The 26659-nt window shown below is 42.1% G+C and overlaps 1 protein-coding gene across 1 annotated transcript; it reads left to right on the plus strand.

Moving 5' to 3' along the window:
• Positions 1 to 8055: 8055 nt before the first annotated feature.
• dram1 (DNA-damage regulated autophagy modulator 1) lies at positions 8056 to 25939 on the plus strand (the record flags this gene model as incomplete). The annotated part of the gene is made up of 7 exons (XM_083757903.1): positions 8056 to 8186; positions 9061 to 9128; positions 10627 to 10769; positions 12251 to 12443; positions 23547 to 23608; positions 25641 to 25733; positions 25840 to 25939. The coding sequence occupies 7 exons, from the start codon at positions 8056 to 8058 to the stop codon at positions 25882 to 25884; spliced, it is 735 nt and encodes a 244-aa protein (XP_083614029.1). The 3' UTR covers positions 25885 to 25939.
• Positions 25940 to 26659: the final 720 nt, after the last annotated feature.

A 26659-nucleotide genomic window follows, 5' to 3' on the forward strand; every position in this document is an offset into this window, starting at 1 on the left:
AAACTAAAATTTGCTTCCAAAAACAACACTGCTTACTATTCAACAGCGCTGAGCTCACTCGCCTTCACTCTCCTTCACAGCCTCGGTATCTAGAGCTCTTGTGGGTGTTCAAGCAGATGCAGATGTCTTCCTCTCCTCTTCTCCTGCACTCTTCCTCCATTTGCCCTTAATTCCCCTCCATCCTGGGCTTCTGTTGCTGTCTACCCACTAATCAGTTCCCTCACTTGGGGCTAAGAAGATTCATCTACAAAAAGGGTTGCGGTACAGAGGATGCGGTTGTCACACTGGTCCACTTAATTACAAAACACCTAGATAAGTCAAATAAGAATCATGCGAGAGTGCTATTCTTAGACTTTTCTTCAGCTTTCAACACAATACAGTCGGATATACTAGTGTCAAAAATGGTACAGTTGGAACTGAATCCATACTTAATTCACTGGTATGCTTCTTTTCTTACTAACAGAGTACAGAGGGTGAAAGTGAACACAACCCTCTCATCAGCATTAACTACTAATGTTGGTGCTCCCCAGGGTTGTGTGAGCTCAGCTGTACTCTTCACCCTTTATACTGACAGCTGTCGTATTGAGGAATGCCTGTCTGAATGTCGCACTGACACACCAGACCAATACATTCTAAAATACTCAGATGATACAGTTTTGATTTCTCTCCTAGATAGTTCCAGTGATCCTGGACTGCACCAACACAGAGTAAATAAGGTGGTTGAATGGAGTGATAACAACGCTCTCATCATTAACACAAAAAAGACAGAAGAGATTGTTTTTGGTACACCACCAGAGATACACAGATCCCCCATTACTATTCATGGTGAACCGATCAACCAGGTATGTTCGTACAAATACCTAGGAGTAGTAATAGACAATCTTTTGTCATGGAAAGATCAGATTGATTCAGTGTGTAAGAAAACAAAGCAAAGAATCTACTTCCTTCGCCGTCTAAGATCCTTCGGTGCTAGTAGACGGATTCTTCTTTTGTTTTTCACTTCTGTTATTATGAGTGTTCTTCAGTACTGTAGTACCACCTGGTATGGATGTTTGTCTGCAGCCCTAAAGTCACAACTGCTGCAACAACTGAACATTTGTTCAAAGATTGTTGGACAACAACTTCAGAAACTTTATACATCCACGTATGATAACAGCATCCTAAGGTTAGCAAGGAATATCACCTCTAATACTAAGCATGTGTTGTATGGAGAATATAGGTTGCTACCTTCAGGAAGGAGATATGGTGTACCAGCATACAATAAGGTCAGACTAAAGAGGTCCTTTGTCTACCAATCGACCTTGAGGCTTAATCAGGAGATGTAGTAGCCACAGGATAATCTAAGCGGTGGATATTGCTCATGTCTTTATGTATGTAAATTGTCCTGTTTGTGTTTTGTTATGTGTTTCTGCATACTTGGCTGCTGTGTCGCAAGACAAATTTCAGTGTGAACTGACAATAAAGTACTATATCATATCATCTAAAGCGTCATTCATAGTCTAATATTTTCGGTGGTGAGGTGACCACCGAACTACAACATGACGTCACTGAGCCCGCGGTGAAGAGCAAACCACCGCCACCGCCACCGCCCCAGCCCTTCTCTCTGTTTCTACTCACCACCGCTCAACGTTATTTCACCACCGGAGCAGTGGTCACCTCACCACCGGAGCAGTGGTCACCTCACCACCGGAGCGGTGGTCACCTCACCACCGGAGCAGTGGTCACCTCACCACCGGAGCAGTGGTCACCTCACCACCGGAGCGGTGGTCACCTCACCACCGGAGCGGTGGTCACCTCACCACCGGAGCGGTGGTCACCTCACCACCGGAGCGGTGGTCACCTCACCACCGGAGCGGTGGTCACCTCACCACCGGAGCGGTGGTCACCTCACCACCGGAGCAGTGGTCACCTCACCACCGGAGCGGTGGTCTACCTCACCACCGAAAATCCAGACTATGAATAGGTCTAAGCCACCGCCGCCCTGTAAACTTACGTCACCTTGTTTTCTTGCTGTTAAACTCCAGTCGGTCTGGCCTTCACTCCACCAACCACTAAAACAGGCCTTTGTACCGAATTTGCTGCACAGAATTGTAATCCAATTCAGTCCAGACTGGACAGCCTAAAAGGTTAAAGCCTCGTTGCCATTTTCATGTTTTGAGACGCTGACCTACTGAATGTCAGACGTAATTCATCAATACATCATTGATGAATTGATGAATCATCAATACATCAATAAGTCCAGTTGAATTTGGGTTTGGTGTTTTTACTGGAAGCCACGTTGCTGAAAACCCTCTGCAGAGGGTTTGTTGTTTTCGTCGACTAAAACTAAGACGAAAAATGTTCGTCGACTACTTTTTTTCACTGACGAAAACTAAATGGAAACTAAATGAAAACTAAGCTATGATGACTAAAACTAAGACTAAATATACTGACAATTTCGTCAGCAAATAAAAACTAGACTGAAATGTTAGGAAGGGACTAGTGGACAAGAGATCCACTATAAGTCATTTTACACTTGGTTGCATGCTGAAAATAGCTGATCTACGACGTGTTGAGAGCTTGTAGATCCGCTATTTTCAGCAAGTGTAAAATCTGCCATTACGACGGCATCAAGGCCCGCCAAAACACATTTTAGTCGACAAACTAGATTTAGTCGACTAAAATCGCATGACATTTAGTCGACTAAAACTAGACTAACACTAAGGCATTCCAGGTGACTAAAATGTGACTAAAACTAAATGAAAACTATTCAAGAGACTATGACTAAAACAAAATGTGCTGCCAAAATCAATACTGGCTCACCTATAGGATATTATGTTCTCTCTGTGTCGGCTCCGATCGCCTCCGGTGGAGATCTGCAGACTTTGATTCACAGCCACAATCAGGAATCTAACCCATTCTGACCTGAGATCAGATTCTAAAAGTGTCTTCGATTTTTTAAAAATAGCAGACCTACAAGCTCGTATCGCGCCACTCGGTGGCGCGATATGAGCTTGTAGATCTGCTATTTTTCAATAGCTAAAGCATAACATGATGCCGACACCAAAATGGGTGCCCGGTCAGAATGGGCTAATCATAATGGACAGCGCTACTTGGACAGACATGTCCATTAGCAGATGGAATGAGTCAACATAGACGGCAGAAACCTGCCTAAACAGCCCTTTCCTGCTTGTTTCTTGGCTGTCTCTGTCCATTTGCCACAGGCCTGACTAAGGAAAATAAACCTTTCAGGCACTGGGCAGTATGTATGTGCCATGAACACATCCTACTATAAATGAACCTTTCAGGCACTGGGCAGTATGTATGTGCCATGAACACATCCTACTATAAATGAACCTTTCAGGCACTGGGCAGTATGTATGTGCCATGAACACATCCTACTATAAATGCGCCACGTCTCTGCGTGTCTGCGTACGTGTGTGTACGGTTTGTGTAGAGCGCTCCTCAAAGGCAATGACATGGCATGTATATATATATTCATATATATGGAAGCCAGTCCTATATGAAATATGAAATGGAAGCTCGCTTATAAACATAAGCTATTGATTGATCGATTGAATACTTTATTAGCAGTTTGCAGAAAAAAGGCACAGGAAAGTACATTTCAATACCAGGTCTTTGCTGAAAGGATTTAAACTCAAGAAAACCGGCCTTTGCTTTGCTACTCAATTAATCTAAACAACAGCTTTTTTATGATGACGAAACATAAAGATGACCACAGTGTAAGACTAGACTGGATATACAAAGATGACCACACTAAGACTGGACACATAGAGATGACCACACTAAGACTGGACACATAGAGATGACCACACTAAGACTGGACACATAGAGATGACCACACTAAGACTGGACACATAGAGATGACCACACTAAGACTGGACACATAGAGATGACCACACTAAGACTGGACACATAGAGATGACCACACTAAGACTGGACACATAGAGATGACCACACTAAGACTGGACACATAGAGATGACCACACTAAGACTGGACACATAGAGATGACCACACTAAGACTGGATATACAAAGATGACCACACTAAGACTGGACACATAGAGATGACCACACTAAGACTGGACACATAGAGATGACCACACTAAGACTGGACACATAGAGATGACCACACTAAGACTGGACACATAGAGATGACCACACTAAGACTGGACACATAGAGATGACCACACTAAGACTGGACACATAGAGATGACCACACTAAGACTGGACACATAGAGATGACCACACTAAGACTGGACACATAGAGATGACCACACTAAGACTGGACACATAGAGATGACCACACTAAGACTGGACACATAGAGATGACCACACTAAGACTGGACACATAGAGATGACCACACTAAGACTGGACACATAGAGATGACCACACTAAGACTGGACACATAGAGATGACCACACTAAGACTGGACACATAAAGATGACCACACTAAGACTGGACACATAAAGATGACCACACTAAGACTGGATACATAGAGATGACCACACTAAGACTGGACACATAGAGATGACCACACTAAGACTGGACACATAGAGATGACCACACTAAGACTGGACACATAGAGATGACCACACTAAGACTGGACACATAGAGATGACCACACTAAGACTGGACACATAGAGATGACCACACTAAGACTGGACACATAGAGATGACCACACTAAGACTGGACACATAGAGATGACCACACTAAGACTGGACACATAGAGATGACCACACTAAGACTGGACACATAGAGATGACCACACTAAGACTGGACACAGAGATGACCACACTAAGACTGGACACATAAAGATGACCACACTAAGACTGGATACATAGAGATGACCACACTAAGACTGGACACATAGAGATGACCACACTAAGACTGGATACATAGAGATGACCACACTAAGACTGGATACATAGAGATGACCACACTAAGACTGGACACATAGAGATGACCACACTAAGACTGGATACATAGAGATGACCACACTAAGACTGGACACATAGAGATGACCACACTAAGACTGGACACATAAAGATGACCACACTAAGACTGGACACATAGAGATGACCACACTAAGACTGGACACATAGAGATGACCACACTAAGACTGGACACATAGAGATGACCACACTAAGACTGGACACATAGAGATGACCACACTAAGACTGGACACATAGAGATGACCACACTAAGACTGGACACATAGAGATGACCACACTAAGACTGGACACATAAAGATGACCACACTAAGACTGGACACATAGAGATGACCACACTAAGACTGGACACATAGAGATGACCACACTAAGACTGGATACATAGAGATGACCACACTAAGACTGGATACATAGAGATGACCACACTAAGACTGGACACATAGAGATGACCACACTAAGACTGGATACATAGAGATGACCACACTAAGACTGGATACATAGAGATGACCACACTAAGACTGGACACATAGAGATGACCACAGTGTATTCAGTGTAACTCTTATTATTTAATGCAAAATCACTACTCGGCTACTCGCGGTAGCGAAATCGACTCCGATTTCTGCCTTCTAATCCAAATGGCCGCCCTTAATTGGAAGGCTGCAATTGGTCTATAATTACCTGTGTCTTTCATGACTATGGCAAGCTCTAAGAATTCCGATACACATCAGACACATTCTTCTCTAGAGATCGACCCACACAAAGAGATACTGGGCCTCACAGGGCAGACAGGAAGTGGTTGTTATTGACTCGATTATATAGAACATTAAACCCAATCGAGGTAATGAGCTGTTCAGCACAGTGTGAAGAATGATACGCACACACGTGCACGTGCACGCACACACACACACACACACACACACACACACACACACATACACAAGGAAGAATCATCTCAGACTGTTTTTCATCAACGGCAGGTGGAGCGTCACACATGATAATCTCACACACACACACACACACACACACACACACACACACACACACACACACACACACACACACACACACACACACACACACACACACACACACACACACACAGCGTCACACATGATAATCACACATAATTGTAGTACATGCATTGTTCTATTCTATTCACACCACCCCTACATATTTAATGATCATAATTAGCTTAATAGAAAACCAGATCAAGACAAAGCTGTCTCCAATATGCCATTAAGTATTCTCAGACTTCACTCAAATGATTGTCGGTAATTACAGAGAGAGAGGCTTTGATTGATTGAAGTATGTATTAACAGTTTGCAGAATTACAGTACATTTCAAGCACAAACTCAATACAAAGACTGTTAACTGTGAGTGAACGACACCATAAAGCAGTGGTTTTCAACTGATTGTGAACCAGGGACCACCACCCTGACTTAGAATCAACCTGGGGACCACTGTTGTGTTGGGTGGGGATATGGGCTAACATTAAAGGAGAATTCCATACTAAAAGGCTTTCTTACCTTTCTTTGTAGTTGTTACGTCCCCATCAAAGAGGTCCAGGTGTTATTTTGTGCAAAAGCTCCTTATTGGCTATTTCCCCTACCATAAGCCCTAAATGAATTGCATTGAATTGAATGGGATGTATGGGGTGTTGTGCTAATTCGCTTATTTCCATCGCTCAAAATTATATTTTTTTTGTATATATCCTCTCTTCATAATGTAAATAATAACCCAAGCGGCACAGTTTACTACTTATTTCGATGGAAATAAGTGAATTAGCACAACACCCCATACTTCCCATTCAATGCAATGCAATTCATTTAGGGCTTATGGTAGGGGAAATAGCCAATAAGGAGCTTTTGCACAAAATAACACCTGGACCTCTTTGATGGGGACGTAATAACTACAAAGAAAGGTAAGAAAGCCTTTTAGTATGGAATTCTCCTTTAATGCTTTTGTAAGTTAACACTTGCTATGCATGCCATGTGTATACACATCCCACTGTTTCTCAACCTACTACTGGTAAAATGTCCTAATAATAATGACTCAACCAGACAATCCGGTGCACTTCCCCCTTCTTGAGATTCTAACTCCCTTTTTCTGTTTCTCAACTAGTGGAAAGTGGAAATCAACAAATCCTACATGACTAAATCCATGGTCAGGGACCACATGCAATACCTCCACGGACCACCAGTGGTCCACGGACCTAGCCATACACCTAGCGTTACAGTTGTTTACAAGAATGCCCACCTTGTTCAATTCAACAAAACATTTAGAGACGTACAAAATAGACACTTCTACAGGTCCATCTCAAGTAATTAGAATATTTTGTAAAAGTAAATTTTCTTCTGTAATATAATTCATATTCAATATAATTTTCTTCTCAATATAATAAATAGTGTGTGTGTGTGTGTGTGTGTGTGTGTGTGTGTGTGTGTGTGTGTGTGTGTGTGTGTGTGTGTGTGTGTGTGTGTCATCATGACAACAACATTATAAATACATATTATAACGCTTTTAATCCAGAATTGATCGATGTCACCATGGGCCACATAGCCTACTGTACACGTACAAATAATACAAAACAAGAAAAAAAAGTGTACAAAAATGGACTTTGGTCCAGAGAGGGCCTATAGCCCTCTACGGTGGATTTTTATGACGGCAGATTGAAAGAGGATAATTCAAGCTTTCCCTACAGCTGTAATGTTGGTGAGTTTAACGTCGTTTAATACAAGCAAGCAGATCGCAAACGCAAATTGGATGAGTTAGGGAGTCAATGGAGGGTTATTGCAACTCTAGATTCATCCCATGCTGTCTACATGTATTTGTGTCATCACCACACCACCACCAGATCGGATTCGTGACAGAAAGAAAGAAAGACAATATATTTTTTTTACAAGAGGAAGAGGCAGGAACAAAGCCACGTGATCTACAAACTTTACACACAGTTCACACACTGACACATTTATAGACTGCCGTTACATCTATGGATCATCACTTTGACCTGGACTTAAAGGCAGCTCCTTAAATCAACTTGATTCCGTCAGTTTAATACACACTTTTTTTAACAGAGCCCGTTTTCTTACATTTTCACGTGAGATGTGGTGGTTCAGACAAGGAACATGTTTTCTACCTGCCTTCCTAGTGGTCTGGTCATCAAGCACGTTCATCATCCCATACATCATTGCAGTTTATGGACACCATGTCGATGTACTGTTTCCATACATAAGGTAGGCTAACTATAAAGTTCATTGTTTATATTATCTGTGTGTGCACGCGTGTGTGTGTGTGACTGCATGTAGGTGTAACCAGAGTTCGCTTAAAGGGCACTGCACATTGAATTTTAGATTGGAACTGCATTAACACAAATGACAGCTGGCGAGCTGGGTTACATGATCGGCTACTTAACTTAATTATTAATTATTGTTAACGTGAAAACAGTGGAATATGTATATAGCCTATACTGCTAGTTTATTTTGGATTGGTTCCTATAAATCAGTGCAGAATCAACAGGCTAAAGAATAAAAGTTCGGTTTCGTTTTACCCTTTTGGCTGACATCCAACTGCAGAGCTTTGTCCTTAAATGACTTTACCTCTGATTCACATTCTTTCATAGATGTACCAGCTATATATACTAGCCTACAGTATAGGCCTACTATATATTATGTGATTAGATTTTATTGTTATTGTTGTTGTTATTATGATGCTGCCTATATGTGTCGGCATGAGATCCTCAAAATAAACAACTGCATAAATACAATTAAATAATATTATTAAGTATGTGTGTGTGTGTGTGTGTGTGTGTGTGTGTGTGTGGGGGGGGGGGGGGTAGACAGACTTCAGTACAATCATAGGCTGATGTCTCAATAACGGAATAATATGTTAAAAAGAGTAATGAAGGAATTGGTTAATGGAATCCTCAACATAAGAGTGGCAAAGGATGATAATAATAATAATAATAATAACAATAAGGATCTCCTCACTAAGGCAAACACATCCCAGAATAACAAACTATCAGTGTGTATTATTATTATTATCAATGTGTGGTGAAGTCAATAAGCAGATGTGAAAATTAACCACTTGTGACATATTGTTATTTTGAAGTGATACAGGCGTCAAACCCCCCGAGAGGTGCGTCTTTGGTTTGATGACAGTCGTCACTGCATTCGCAGGTATGTGCACTTCATTAAAACATATTGTGGGCGGCCCCGGATGTTTATGTGTTGCTCAGACACGACGTTTTGCTTTCTCAAAGTTGGAATAACTAAACTTCCACATATTTTATACATGCTTCCCTTTTATCCATCCATCCATCTCCAACCGCTTATCCGTAGTCTGGTCACGGGGGCAACAGCTCTCCACCAGAGTGCTCCAGACTTCCCTCTCCAGAGCAACATTAGTGACTTCTTCCTGGGGGATTCCAAGACGTTGCTTCCCTTTTTATAAATAATGAAATTGAAAGCAGAACAATATCAGTACCGCCATGTGACAGTGTTTTAATTTGTTGTCGTTTCCTTCCTTTATTTGCCTTCTGCATCCGAGCTACAGTTGAGGTTGAAGTCACTGATTTAGCTTCACACCCTGGTCTTGGCCAGTCTTGATAAACTATGTAAATCTTTAAAATCATAGTATTCAGTGTAAACTGTACATCATTTTATCCGGTTATCCACTGTTGTAGTCCTTCTACATATACACACTGTATATACAGTATCAGTCTCACATCCACTGTTGATCATCTGTGCGTATATCCATTCATATATTATAAGCGATGGATGTTCAATGTATTCTTATTCACTGTTGATAGACTGTGTATTTATATTTATTGATAGATTAACTCAGTCAGACCATGTGCAATGTCTTAAAATCTATCTATTTTTACTTATATCTCATTCTTATCTATACACTTACCTACCTATCCTGTGTTTTAAGCTTCAAATCAAATCAAATCAAACGTTATTTGTATAGCACCTTTACAACAGCCAAAGCTGACCAAAGTGCTGAACAGAGTAAAACAAGACAGTAGAGCATAGCAATATAAAACAATGAAAAGAGACAATAAAATATAAAACAGAGCATACAATAGCACAGAGCAGGAAATCAATATACAGGTAATCAATAAATCAGGTGCAGTTAAAGGCAGAGGGAGAACAGATGAGTTTTGAGGAGGGATTTAACCCATTCTGACCGGGCACCCATTTTGGTATTAGCATCATGTTATGCTTTAGCTATTGAAAAATAGCAGATCTACAAGCTCATATCGCGCCACCGAGTGGCGCGATATGAGCTTGTAGGTCTGCTATTTTTGAAAAATCGAAGAGCGACTGACATTTTTTAAATCTGATCTCAGGTCAGAATGGGTTAATCAGACCAGTGTGTGTCGAGTGGAAACCTCGTATGAATCTGATCTCAGGTCAGAATGGCTTAAAAAGCCCCGATTGACTCGGCAGATCTAATATGGAGGGGCAGCATGTTAATCCAGAGCTTACTGATGTTGCTGTTACAACACTGTGATTTCCCCAGGGTGATCAGTAAAGGTCTACACTACTACAGTAGGTTTACAGTAAAGGTCTACACTACTACAGTAGGTTTACAGTAAAGGTCTACACTACTACAGTAGGTTTACAGTAAAGGTCTACACCACTACAGTATGTCATCGTGTCTTTCCTGCAGCACTAATGACGATGTATTGCCGATATAAGTTTGTGGACAGACTGAGTGAGCAGACGGCTGCGGTGCATCCAGCGCTCAATAAGGCTGCGCTGTGGGTCGGAATGCTCTCCTGTGTGGGAATGTGTCTCGTTGCTACGTTTCAGGTATGTTCTCTTCTCACACGTTATTATTATTATTCCTAGTAGAAACTGATCCCAAATTGGAGGTACTGTAGAAATTGGAAGAAATACACAGAAATAGAGCCAGTTATTTGATTCGCTTTGTTTGTTCACAATGTTTAGGTCATACAGCCAACACGTTCTAATGGCTCAGGGAGTATAGGCTACTCTGACAGGCTACGTTAAAATGATGTGATTTAGTGCAAATGCTGGATTTTTCATAATTTAAGATGCATTTTTGCCTTTTTATTTCAGATAGTAGAGAGAAGGAAAACCAAGGGCAGAGAGAGGGGGGGGGGAAGGGCAGACGGGGGTCAGATTCAAAGCCAGGCCATCGCACTCACTATAGGAGCATACTGTAAATAAATACAGTAAAAGTACTCACTATAGGAGCATACTGTAAATAAATACAGTAAAAGTACTCACTATAGGAGCATACTGTAAATAAATACAGTAAAAGTGTTACACTCACTATAGGAGCATACTGTAAATAAATACAGTAAAAGTACTCACTATAGGAGCATACTGTAAATAAATACAGTAAAAGTGTTGTGCAACAACCTTGTAAATCTGTTATAGAGGGTATGCACTGACATCGTGACAGTTATGCAGGAATGCCTTCGGAGTGGCTAAAAACTACTTTCTGGCCTTGACAGCCCATTCATAAACCAAAGTCATATCTAATTGCATTAAACGACATTAAACAATGTTAAACTCACTTTGCCACTCGATTTGCCTGCGCATGCGCATACCCTCTATTTTGGCTTTTTCTGAGATGTCTGTGGGTTTTGCAATTTGGCAGAAATATTATTTCTGCCCACCGGCTTTTTCAGCATTTTCAGAGTGCTTCAAACTTTTCAGAGTGAGCTCTCGATCAAGACATAAACTGCATTGGAGTCATCACGATAAGAACGATAAGAACCAGGTTTAAAAATCTACATTTGCCGGTTAAAACCCATTTTGGGCGGGAACCCCTTTTGGTGTTATCATGCTGTGCTTTAGCTTTTCAAAAATAGCAGACCTACAAGCGCTGATGGCGCGCTACGAGCTTGTAGGTCTGCTATTTTTGAAAAATCGAAGAACCACAGACACGGAAACATAGCTTTTTCAGAAAACTGTCAAGATGTAGAAGACATTTTTAGAATCTGATCTCAGGTCAAAACTGCTTAACCCATTCTGAACGGGCACCCATTTTGGTGTTGGCATCATGTTATGCTTTAGCTATTGAAAAATAGCAGATCTACAAGCTCATATCGCGCCACCGAGTGGCGCGATACGAGCTTGTAGGTCTGCTATTTATTTTTTTAATCGAAGAACGACTGACATTTTTAGAATCTGATCTCAGGTCAGAATGGGTTAGTCAGACCAAGGTGTGTCCAGTGGAAACCTCGCATGAATCTGATCTCAGGTCAGAATGTGTTAAAGAAAAAGAAAAACAAAAAGGTTTTTCTTTCGTATAATTTCAGGAAAACGTTAAGATCCTGAACTGTGCCTTCACCGTCCATGATGCCGGGGCCCTGGTGTTCTTCATCTCTGGGGTGGCGTACTCCGTCCTCCAGGCTGTGATGTCATACTGTGCGTATCCCTACGGATCGTCCCTCACAGTGTGTCACGCACGCACCGCCGTCGCCTCCATCGCCCTGCTAGCACTTTTCCCCAGTATCCTTCAAGTCATTGATTGATTGATTGAAATATTTATTAACAGTTTGTAGAATTTACAGTACATTTTAAGCACAAACTCAATACAAAGACTGTCAACTGTGAGTGGACGACCCAATTAAGCATTACACTTGTTTACAACAGGGTCCACATTGTTCAATTCATCAAAACATTTAGAGACATACAAATAGACATTTCTATGTAGCTAAAGAACAGAACAGGAATTCATCATATAGGAAGCAAAAAAGGGAAAAGATACATTATACAGTGAGGGGAAATGGGGGTGGGGGATTCAGATTTTACAGAGGCCAGTTTCGAATTGCAGCCATCCGTAGGTGCCCTTTGAGAGCGGTTTTGAAGGAGTCAAGGGATTCACATGTCTTAATGACTGTTGGTAGGGCGTTCCACATTTTGGTGGCATAGGAGGTCATGACAATGGGGCACATGTTATGAGGTAAAGGGCTGTATTTTGTGTGTCTTAAGTACCAGGTCTTATTACTTAACTTAAGACCTGGAGGCGTGATCAATGCCATTTGGCTATTCTGAGTGGCCAAAGAGCATTGACCTTAAGTTAAGTAATAAGACCTGGTACTTAAGACATGCAAAATACAGCCCAATGTGTTTCAATGGCTAGATGAGAGGTTATCAGGCTTCATGTTAGATTTTTTTTTCTTTTTTGGGTGTGTGTAGAAACATTTCTAATTATCTATAACTTATATATATATATAACTATAGATATTAGATAAGCCAAAAACTAGGCTATATACAATTTATGCCACTGGTGATTTTATAGACAGTTTTATTGACAGTTCTGATCTATTGATTAAACTATACATATGTTTTCTATTGATTCATGAATTAATCTAGCTATGTATTCAGTTCTCATACATACAAGTGGCATTGCTGTACTCTACTGTATACATTATTATTATTATTATTATTATTATTATTGCTGTACTCTACTGTATACATGGTATGCAATGAAAGCCTGCTAGGTACTTTTATCAGTGTTAATAGATATCTCTCTTTGACCTCTGCTCTGCCCTGCAGGAGTTAACGAGCATAGTTTTGTCCTTCCAAAATAGATAAAACTGTTTATTGGCTTAAGTAACCTACTTTGCACCGTTTTATTCAGTGTTCATGTCTATAGGTCAGGATGACTACGTTTCTTTACGCAACTTGGTATCCTTAGTACACTATGGACCAAGTTAACCATACCATACTGTGGTGTCCTTAGTACACTATGGACCAAGTTAACCGTACCATACTGTGGTGTCCTTAGTACACTATGGACCAAGTTAACCGTACCATACTGTGGTATCCTTAGTACACTATGGACCAAGTTAACCATACCATACTGTGGTATCCTTAGTACACTATGGACCAAGTTAACCATACCATACTGTGGTATCCTTAGTACACTATGGACCAAGTTAACCATACCATACTGTGGTGTCCTTAGTACACTATGGACCAAGTTAACCATACCATACTGTGGTGTCCTTAGTACACTATGGACCAAGTTAACCGTACCATACTGTGGTATCCTTAGTACACTATGGACCAAGTTAACCGTACCATACTGTGGTATCCTTAGTACACTATGGACCAAGTTAACCATACCATACTGTGGTGTCCTTAGTACACTATGGACCAAGTTAACCGTACCATACTGTGGTATCCTTAGTACACTATGGACCAAGTTAACCATACCATACTGTGGTATCCTTAGTACACTATGGACCAAGTTAACCATACCATACTGTGGTATCCTTAGTACACTATGGACCAAGTTAACCGTACCATACTGTGGTATCCTTAGTACACTATGGACCAAGTTAACCGTACCATACTGTGGTATCCTTAGTACACTATGGACCAAGTTAACCGTACCATACTGTGGTATCCTTAGTACACTATGGACCAAGTTAACCATACCATACTGTGGTGTCCTTAGTACACTATGGACCAAGTTAACCATACCATACTGTGGTATCCTTAGTACACTATGGACCAAGTTAACCATACCATACTGTGGTGTCCTTAGTACACTATGGACCAAGTTAACCGTACCATACTGTGGTATCCTTAGTACACTATGGACCAAGTTAACCATACCATACTGTGGTGTCCTTAGTACACTATGGACCAAGTTAACCATACCATACTGTGGTATCCTTAGTACACTATGGACCAAGTTAACCGTACCATACTGTGGTATCCTTAGTACACTATGGACCAAGTTAACCATACCATACTGTGGTATCCTTAGTACACTATGGACCAAGTTAACCGTACCATACTGTGGTGTCCTTAGTACACTATGGACCAAGTTAACCATACCATACTGTGGTATCCTTAGTACACTATGGACCAAGTTAACCGTACCATACTGTGGTATCCTTGGTACACTATGGACCAAGTTAACCATACCATACTGTGGTGTCCTTAGTACACTATGGACCAAGTTAACCGTACCATACTGTGGTATCCTTAGTACACTATGGACCAAGTTAACCATACCATACTGTGGTATCCTTAGTACACTATGGACCAAGTTAACCGTACCATACTGTGGTGTCCTTAGTACACTATGGACCAAGTTAACCGTACCATACTGTGGTATCCTTAGTACACTATGGACCAAGTTAACCGTACCATACTGTGGTATCCTTAGTACACTATGGACCAAGTTAACCATACCATACTGTGGTATCCTTAGTACACTATGGACCAAGTTAACCATACCATACTGTGGTATCCTTAGTACACTATGGACCAAGTTAACCATACCATACTGTGGTATCCTTAGTACACTATGGACCAAGTTAACCATACCATACTGTGGTATCCTTAGTACACTATGGACCAAGTTAACCATACCATACTGTGGTATCCTTAGTACACTATGGACCAAGTTAACCATACCATACTGTGGTGTCCTTAGTACACTATGGACCAAGTTAACCGTACCATACTGTGGTGTCCTTAGTACACTATGGACCAAGTTAACCATACCATACTGTGGTATCCTTAGTACACTATGGACCAAGTTAACCGTACCATACTGTGGTATCCTTAGTACACTATGGACCAAGTTAACCGTACCATACTGTGGTATCCTTAGTACACTATGGACCAAGTTAACCGTACCATACTGTGGTATCCTTAGTACACTATGGACCAAGTTAACCATACCATACTGTGGTATCCTTAGTACACTATGGACCAAGTTAACCATACCATACTGTGGTATCCTTAGTACACTATGGACCAAGTTAACCGTACCATACTGTGGTATCCTTAGTACACTATGGACCAAGTTAACCATACCATACTGTGGTATCCTTAGTACACTATGGACCAAGTTAACCATACCATACTGTGGTATCCTTAGTACACTATGGACCAAGTTAACCATACCATACTGTGGTATCCTTAGTACACTATGGACCAAGTTAACCGTAACATACTGTGGTATCCTTAGTACACTATGGACCAAGTTAACCATACCATACTGTGGTGTCTTTAGTACACTATGGACCAAGTTAACCATACCATACTGTGGTATCCTTAGTACACTATGGACCAAGTTAACCGTACCATACTGTGGTATCCTTAGTACACTATGGACCAAGTTAACCGTACCATACTGTGGTATCCTTAGTACACTATGGACCAAGTTAACCATACCATACTGTGGTATCCTTAGTACACTATGGACCAAGTTAACCGTACCATACTGTGGTATCCTTAGTACACTATGGACCAAGTTAACCGTACCATACTGTGGTATCCTTAGTACACTATGGACCAAGTTAACCATACCATACTGTGGTATCCTTAGTACACTATGGACCAAGTTAACCATACCATACTGTGGTATCCTTAGTACACTATGGACCAAGTTAACCGTACCATACTGTGGTATCCTTAGTACACTATGGACCAAGTTAACCGTACCATACTGTGGTATCCTTAGTACACTATGGACCAAGTTAACCATACCATACTGTGGTATCCTTAGTACACTATGGACCAAGTTAACCATACCATACTGTGGTATCCTTAGTACACTATGGACCAAGTTAACCGTACCATACTGTGGTGTCCTTAGTACACTATGGACCAAGTTAACCGTACCATACTGTGGTATCCTTAGTACACTATGGACCAAGTTAACCGTACCATACTGTGGTGTCCTTAGTACACTATGGACCAAGTTAACCATACCATACTGTGGTATCCTTAGTACACTATGGACCAAGTTAACCGTACCATACTGTGGTATCCTTAGTACACTATGGACCAAGTTAACCATACCATACTGTGGTATCCTTAGTACACTATGGACCAAGTTAACCATACCATACTGTGGTATCCTTAGTACACTATGGACCAAGTTAACCGTACCATACTGTGGTATCCTTAGTACACTATGGACCAAGTTAACCGTACCATACTGTGGTGTCCTTAGTACACTATGGACCAAGTTAACTGTACCATACTGTGGTATCCTTAGTACACTATGGACCAAGTTAACCGTACCATACTGTGGTGTCCTTAGTACACTATGGACCAAGTTAACCATACCATACTGTGGTGTCCTTAGTACACTATGGACCAAGTTAACCGTACCATACTGTGGTGTCCTTAGTACACTATGGACCAAGTTAACCGTACCATACTGTGGTGTCCTTAGTACACTATGGACCAAGTTAACCGTACCATACTGTGGTGTCCTTAGTACACTATGGACCAAGTTAACCGTACCATACTGTGGTGTCCTTAGTACACTATGGACCAAGTTAACCGTACCATACTGTGGTATCCTTAGTACACTATGGACCAAGTTAACCATACCATACTGTGGTGTCCTTAGTACACTATGGACCAAGTTAACCGTACCATACTGTGGTATCCTTAGTACACTATGGACCAAGTTAACCGTACCATACTGTGGTGTCCTTAGTACACTATGGACCAAGTTAACCATACCATACTGTGGTGTCCTTAGTACACTATGGACCAAGTTAACCGTACCATACTGTGGTGTCCTTAGTACACTATGGACCAAGTTAACCGTACCATACTGTGGTATCCTTAGTACACTATGGACCAAGTTAACCATACCATACTGTGGTATCCTTAGTACACTATGGACCAAGTTAACCATACCATACTGTGGTATCCTTAGTACACTATGGACCAAGTTAACCGTACCATACTGTGGTATCCTTAGTACACTATGGACCAAGTTAACCATACCATACTGTGGTATCCTTAGTACACTATGGACCAAGTTAACCATACCATACTGTGGTATCCTTAGTACACTATGGACCAAGTTAACCATACCATACTGTGGTGTCCTTAGTACACTATGGACCAAGTTAACCATACCATACTGTGGTGTCCTTAGTACACTATGGACCAAGTTAACCGTACCATACTGTGGTATCCTTAGTACACTATGGACCAAGTTAACCGTACCATACTGTGGTATCCTTAGTACACTATGGACCAAGTTAACCGTACCATACTGTGGTATCCTTAGTACACTATGGACCAAGTTAACCGTACCATACTGTGGTATCCTTAGTACACTATGGACCAAGTTAACCATACCATACTGTGGTATCCTTAGTACACTATGGACCAAGTTAACCGTACCATACTGTGGTATCCTTAGTACACTATGGACCAAGTTAACCGTACCATACTGTGGTATCCTTAGTACACTATGGACCAAGTTAACCGTACCATACTGTGGTATCCTTAGTACACTATGGACCAAGTTAACCATACCATACTGTGGTATCCTTAGTACACTATGGACCAAGTTAACCATACCATACTGTGGTATCCTTAGTACACTATGGACCAAGTTAACCATACCATACTGTGGTATCCTTAGTACACTATGGACCAAGTTAACCATACCATACTGTGGTGTCCTTAGTACACTATGGACCAAGTTAACCATACCATACTGTGGTATCCTTAGTACACTATGGACCAAGTTAACCGTACCATACTGTGGTGTCCTTAGTACACTATGGACCAAGTTAACCATACCATACTGTGGTATCCTTAGTACACTATGGACCAAGTTAACCGTACCATACTGTGGTGTCCTTAGTACACTATGGACCAAGTTAACCGTACCATACTGTGGTATCCTTAGTACACTATGGACCAAGTTAACCATACCATACTGTGGTATCCTTAGTACACTATGGACCAAGTTAACCATACCATACTGTGGTATCCTTAGTACACTATGGACCAAGTTAACCGTACCATACTGTGGTTTCCTTAGTACACTATGGACCAAGTTAACCGTACCATACTGTGGTATCCTTAGTACACTATGGACCAAGTTAACCATACCATACTGTGGTATCCTTAGTACACTATGGACCAAGTTAACCGTACCATACTGTGGTGTCCTTAGTACACTATGGACCAAGTTAACCGTACCATACTGTGGTATCCTTAGTACACTATGGACCAAGTTAACCATACCATACTGTGGTGTCCTTAGTACACTATGGACCAAGTTAACCGTACCATACTGTGGTATCCTTAGTACACTATGGACCAAGTTAACCATACCATACTGTGGTATCCTTAGTACACTATGGACCAAGTTAACCGTACCATACTGTGGTGTCCTTAGTACACTATGGACCAAGTTAACCGTACCATACTGTGGTATCCTTAGTACACTATGGACCAAGTTAACCATACCATACTGTGGTGTCCTTAGTACACTATGGACCAAGTTAACCGTACCATACTGTGGTGTCCTTAGTACACTATGGACCAAGTTAACCATACCATACTGTGGTATCCTTAGTACACTATGGACCAAGTTAACCATACCATACTGTGGTATCCTTAGTACACTATGGACCAAGTTAACCATACCATACTGTGGTGTCCTTAGTACACTATGGACCAAGTTAACCGTACCATACTGTGGTATCCTTAGTACACTATGGACCAAGTTAACCATACCATACTGTGGTGTCCTTAGTACACTATGGACCAAGTTAACCGTACCATACTGTGGTATCCTTGGTACACTATGGACCAAGTTAACCATACCATACTGTGGTATCCTTAGTACACTATGGACCAAGTTAACCATACCATACTGTGGTGTCCTTAGTACACTATGGACCAAGTTAACCGTACCATACTGTGGTGTCCTTAGTACACTATGGACCAAGTTAACCGTACCATACTGTGGTATCCTTGGTACACTATGGACCAAGTTAACCATACCATACTGTGGTATCCTTAGTACACTATGGACCAAGTTAACCGTACCATACTGTGGTGTCCTTAGTACACTATGGACCAAGTTAACCATACCATACTGTGGTGTCCTTAGTACACTATGGACCAAGTTAACCGTACCATACTGTGGTGTCCTTAGTACACTATGGACCAAGTTAACCGTACCATACTGTGGTATCCTTGGTACACTATGGACCAAGTTAACCATACCATACTGTGGTATCCTTAGTACACTATGGACCAAGTTAACCGTACCATACTGTGGTGTCCTTAGTACACTATGGACCAAGTTAACCGTACCATACTGTGGTGTCCTTAGTACACTATGGACCAAGTTAACCGTACCATACTGTGGTATCCTTGGTACACTATGGACCAAGTTAACCGTACCATACTGTGGTATCCTTAGTACACTATGGACCAAGTTAACCATACCATACTGTGGTGTCCTTAGTACACTATGGACCAAGTTAACCATACCATACTGTGGTATCCTTAGTACACTATGGACCAAGTTAACCATACCATACTGTGGTATCCTTAGTACACTATGGACCAAGTTAACCGTACCATACTGTGGTATCCTTGGTACACTATGGACCAAGTTAACCGTACCATACTGTGGTATCCTTAGTACACTATGGACCAAGTTAACCGTACCATACTGTGGTGTCCTTAGTACACTATGGACCAAGTTAACCGTACCATACTGTGGTATCCTTAGTACACTATGGACCAAGTTAACCATACCATACTGTGGTGTCCTTAGTACACTATGGACCAAGTTAACCGTACCATACTGTGGTGTCCTTAGTACACTATGGACCAAGTTAACCGTACCATACTGTGGTATCCTTAGTACACTATGGACCAAGTTAACCATACCATACTGTGGTATCCTTAGTACACTATGGACCAAGTTAACCGTACCATACTGTGGTATCCTTAGTACACTATGGACCAAGTTAACCGTACCATACTGTGGTATCCTTAGTACACTATGGACCAAGTTAACCATACCATACTGTGGTATCCTTAGTACACTATGGACCAAGTTAACCGTACCATACTGTGGTGTCCTTAGTACACTATGGACCAAGTTAACCGTACCATACTGTGGTGTCCTTAGTACACTATGGACCAAGTTAACCGTACCATACTGTGGTATCCTTAGTACACTATGGACCAAGTTAACCATACCATACTGTGGTATCCTTAGTACACTATGGACCAAGTTAACCGTACCATACTGTGGTATCCTTAGTACACTATGGACCAAGTTAACCATACCATACTGTGGTATCCTTAGTACACTATGGACCAAGTTAACCATACCATACTGTGGTATCCTTAGTACACTATGGACCAAGTTAACCATACCATACTGTGGTATCCTTAGTACACTATGGACCAAGTTAACCGTACCATACTGTGGTGTCCTTAGTACACTATGGACCAAGTTAACCGTACCATACTGTGGTATCCTTAGTACACTATGGACCAAGTTAACCGTACCATACTGTGGTATCCTTAGTACACTATGGACCAAGTTAACCGTACCATACTGTGGTATCCTTAGTACACTATGGACCAAGTTAACCATACCATACTGTGGTGTCCTTAGTACACTATGGACCAAGTTAACCATACCATACTGTGGTATCCTTAGTACACTATGGACCAAGTTAACCGTACCATACTGTGGTGTCCTTAGTACACTATGGACCAAGTTAACCATACCATACTGTGGTGTCCTTAGTACACTATGGACCAAGTTAACCATACCATACTGTGGTGTCCTTAGTACACTATGGACCAAGTTAACCGTACCATACTGTGGTATCCTTAGTACACTATGGACCAAGTTAACCATACCATACTGTGGTATCCTTAGTACACTATGGACCAAGTTAACCGTACCATACTGTGGTATCCTTAGTACACTATGGACCAAGTTAACCGTACCATACTGTGGTGTCCTTAGTACACTATGGACCAAGTTAACCGTACCATACTGTGGTGTCCTTAGTACACTATGGACCAAGTTAACCATACCATACTGTGGTATCCTTAGTACACTATGGACCAAGTTAACCGTACCATACTGTGGTGTCCTTAGTACACTATGGACCAAGTTAACCGTACCATACTGTGGTGTCCTTAGTACACTATGGACCAAGTTAACCATACCATACTGTGGTGTCCTTAGTACACTATGGACCAAGTTAACCGTACCATACTGTGGTGTCCTTAGTACACTATGGACCAAGTTAACCGTACCATACTGTGGTGTCCTTAGTACACTATGGACCAAGTTAACCGTACCATACTGTGGTGTCCTTAGTACACTATGGACCAAGTTAACCATACCATACTGTGGTGTCCTTAGTACACTATGGACCAAGTTAACCGTACCATACTGTGGTATCCTTAGTACACTATGGACCAAGTTAACCATACCATACTGTGGTATCCTTAGTACACTATGGACCAAGTTAACCGTACCATACTGTGGTGTCCTTAGTACACTATGGACCAAGTTAACCGTACCATACTGTGGTGTCCTTAGTACACTATGGACCAAGTTAACCATACCATACTGTGGTATCCTTAGTACACTATGGACCAAGTTAACCATACCATACTGTGGTGTCCTTAGTACACTATGGACCAAGTTAACCATACCATACTGTGGTATCCTTAGTACACTATGGACCAAGTTAACCGTACCATACTGTGGTGTCCTTAGTACACTATGGACCAAGTTAACCATACCATACTGTGGTGTCCTTAGTACACTATGGACCAAGTTAACCGTACCATACTGTGGTGTCCTTAGTACACTATGGACCAAGTTAACCATACCATACTGTGGTATCCTTAGTACACTATGGACCAAGTTAACCGTACCATACTGTGGTATCCTTAGTACACTATGGACCAAGTTAACCATACCATACTGTGGTATCCTTAGTACACTATGGACCAAGTTAACCGTACCATACTGTGGTGTCCTTAGTACACTATGGACCAAGTTAACCGTACCATACTGTGGTGTCCTTAGTACACTATGGACCAAGTTAACCATACCATACTGTGGTGTCCTTAGTACACTATGGACCAAGTTAACCGTACCATACTGTGGTATCCTTGGTACACTATGGACCAAGTTAACCGTACCATACTGTGCACTTCCTCACAGGGGATGACAGCAATGTACAGTATAATGTAGACAAGGGGTGTCAAATTAATTTAGGTCACAGGCCAGATTGGTTAAAAATGCAACTTTGTACGTGTGTTTTGGGATGCTCCCAATGCCGAAATGCCCAACAAACAAAACATGATGGTAGCATTTTAAAACCTCTTAAACCCCAGGGGGGTCCAGGAGGTAAAATCAAAACCTGAGACCTTGACCAGCCCCATGTACCCGCTGAGAGCTGTTCATGAGGTGGACACTGGACAGCCACTGCCCCCGCCGGCGGGGGATTGGGGCTTAAGAGGGCTCGTCGAAGAGCGCCCCCCCCCCCCCCCCCCCCCCCGAACCTCAAATGACGTCACATTGTAGGCTCTACAGAGCCGAACCGACTTTTATTCGGCTCTAAAATAGAAAATAGGAGTATGGATAGGAAATTAGGCTGCAGATTTAGAACTAGACAGGAATGTGTACTGTAGTGTAAAACTGAGCAGTACACAGAGGGTATAACACATTCCATGTAAATACAAGTTATTTTCAGCTTTTATGGTTGCGTTCAACATTGCCATGTTAAGCAACGTTTCTCTTAACTGGCGATCCAGCCATCATCGCTGTTTTCTTCATCAAGCATCCAGGGATAATTCAAGTAAAGCCAACTGATGAGGTACTGTATGATTATTCTATTCTAAAAATGTCTTCTACATCCTGACAGTTTTCTGAAAAAGCTATGTTTCTATGTCAGTCGTTCGATTTTTCAAAAATAGCAGACCTACAAGCTCGTAGCGCGCCACTCGGTGGCACGCTATGAGCTTGTAGATCTGCTATTTTCCAATAGCTAAAGCATAACATAATGCTAAGACCAAAAGTGGTTAAGGCTTCTCAATAAAAAAAACCAATATGATGGCTCAATATTGACAAAGTATTTGTTAGTACTATAGTAGCCATTATTAGCCGAGCCTATAGTATAGATCAGGGGTCCTCAACTATAAATGCTGAAGGTCCACAAATACTTTTTGAATAAGACCATGGTCCAGTCTCATGGTCCAGTCTCATGCGCACGCAAATAAAATTGCGGGTCGCTGCCCACGTGGGCCCCATCGGGTGGGGCTGCCCCCCTCCCCTAGAAACAACTATGCCTGTTTAGTACAGTCAAACCAAGCTTATACAAACCGGGTCCCATCCCAACCAACCAATACTGGGGTAGCCTGGGGTCCACCTCTGCTTTCTATGGCAGAGGCAGCTCCACCACGGACCCCCTATAGCCTGGGGTCCACCTCTGCTTTCTATGGCATAGGCAGCTCCACCACGGACCCCCTATAGCCTGGGGTCCACCTATGTTTCTATGGCATAGGCAGCTCCACCACAGACCCCCTATAGCCTGGGGTCCACCTCTGCTTTCTATGGCATAGGCAGCTCCACCACAGACCCCCTATAGCCTGGGGTCCACCTATGCTTTCTATGGCAGAGGCAGCTCCACCACGGACCCCCTATAGCCTGGGGTCCACCTATGCTTTCTATGGCAGAGGCAGCTCCACCACGGACCCCCTATAGCCTGGGGTCCACCTATGCTTTCTATGGCAGAGGCAGCTCCACCACGGACCCCCTATAGCCTGGGGTCCACCTCTGCTTTCTATGGCAGAGGCAGCTCCCGGCCGGATCCCCCGGGAGAATCTACACACAGCTGCGCGACATGAGACTGATTAATTAGAGCGACAGAGAGAGAGAGGAGTGTGTGTGTGTACATGTGTGCGTGTCTGTGTCAATTTAACAAAGGTGCAGACGATCAGAAATCCGCAGAGAGTGATGGACGTTTGCGCTACTCTATGCCGAATTGAAGTGGACTCAGACCCAGACTTTTTTTTTCCCTCCCTGGAAATAAAAACGTCTGGGTTTCCGAGGCTAATACTGGGGTGGCAGAGTTGACAAATATTCATTATTCACCTCCAAAAATCAAATTTTGTTCATTCAACCGAATGTGTGAATGTGTCACTGCTAGTGAGCCAGTCAGCGCAACATTGTCACCATGACATTGCTCGGCATTCAGCGAATACAACGGAGAATTCAACTTGCGGTTGCGGTGACTTTTTTTCTTCTCTTTATTCTTTTTTTTTTATGTTTTTTTGTGGCTTTCGCCTATTTTTTATGGAGGGACAGACAGTAGGCTGACAGGAAATGGGGAGAGAGATGGGGGAGTGACATGCAGTAAAGGCCGTCGGGTTCGGGAGTCGAGCCCGCGGCACACTGCCAGACTGGATTACCAGCCAAGGTGCCTGGACCGCTGAGCCACGGCCCAGGCCTCTTCTCTTTATCCTATCATTTCTCCAGGGTCCGCAGAGAGGTGGACCGCGGTCTGGTCGTGTGCCGCGGTCTGGTCGTGGACCGCGGTCCGCCTGTTGAGGACCACTGGTATAGATAGAGATATCATTGTAGGACTGTTTTCATCTAGGCGTTTGATTGAATACTTTATTAGTTAGAATTGTAAACCGCACGTCCCACGTGGTACATTCAGACATTAACGCTAAAAGGATAATACAAATTAGTCCTGGGAGGGGACGTGTTTCCATTGTGGTCCTATATATATATATATATATATACAGTATATATATATATAAAAACATACAGTAGCATTTATCTGTCTTCGCAGGACAATGTCTTCCATCTCGACATTAACTTATAGCATCTCTCTGTCATTGCAGGACTATGTACCTCATCTAGTCAGCAGTGTCAGTGAATGGATCGTTGCCTTCAGCTTCGTCTGTTTCTTCTTCACCTACATCCATGAATTCAAAGTGAGTATCACAACAACAACTACAGGTGAATGTACAGTATAGACCATTGATTGCTTTCATCTGATGGATTCTCATGATTTCTGTCCCCCCTTTTCATGTCTTACAGCTGTTTACCCTGAAGGTGAAAACAGACTTGTCAGAGTGCTCTTGACCATAGACCCTGCTGCAAAATTTCAGAGAATCATTTCATATCAGTATTGACCGGTTAACCCATTCTGAACGGGCACCCATTTTGGTGTCGGCATCATGTTATGCTTTAGCTATTTAAAAATAGCAGATCTACAAGCTCATATCGCGCCACCGAGTGGCGCGATACGAGCTTGTAGGTCTGCTATTTTTGAAAAATCGAAGAGCGACTGACATTTTTAGAATCTGATCTCAGGTCAGAATGGGTTCATCAGACCAGTGTGTGTCCGGCGGAAACCTCGTATGAATCTGATCTCAGGTCAGAATGGGTTAAAATGCTACATTTAATCATTAAGCTGAATCATTTTGTAACCACATAGATCATTGATATATCACTGCTGTACCTGAAATGCTGTTTTTCAACGGTAATTGTTATTGGACCAAGTACTGTACACGCATGCGTGCGCACACACGCACATATACATGTTTAATATATTTCATTTTTTTTACTGATTTGCAAATCCTTGACTAGGGAAGATAATAGGCTTCTGATCTTCACCTTACCCCATTTTGGGCGGGAACCCCATTTGGTGTTTGAAGCATTATGTTATGCTTTAGCTATTGGAAAATAGCAGACCTACAAGCTACGAGCTTCTAGGTCTGCTATTTTTGAAAAGTCGTGAAAATGTGTCACAAATCTTTGAATATATATTTCAGAGCGAACATTTTTAACTAAAATATTGGCTTCTGGGGGGGTCCCTGGAACTACATATTTTGAGATGGGGGTCCGTGGCGTGGCC

Source organism: Protomyctophum parallelum (genome assembly GCF_964188405.1).
Source record: "Protomyctophum parallelum genome assembly, chromosome: 22".
NCBI classification, from domain to species: Eukaryota; Metazoa; Chordata; class Actinopteri; order Myctophiformes; family Myctophidae; genus Protomyctophum; species Protomyctophum parallelum.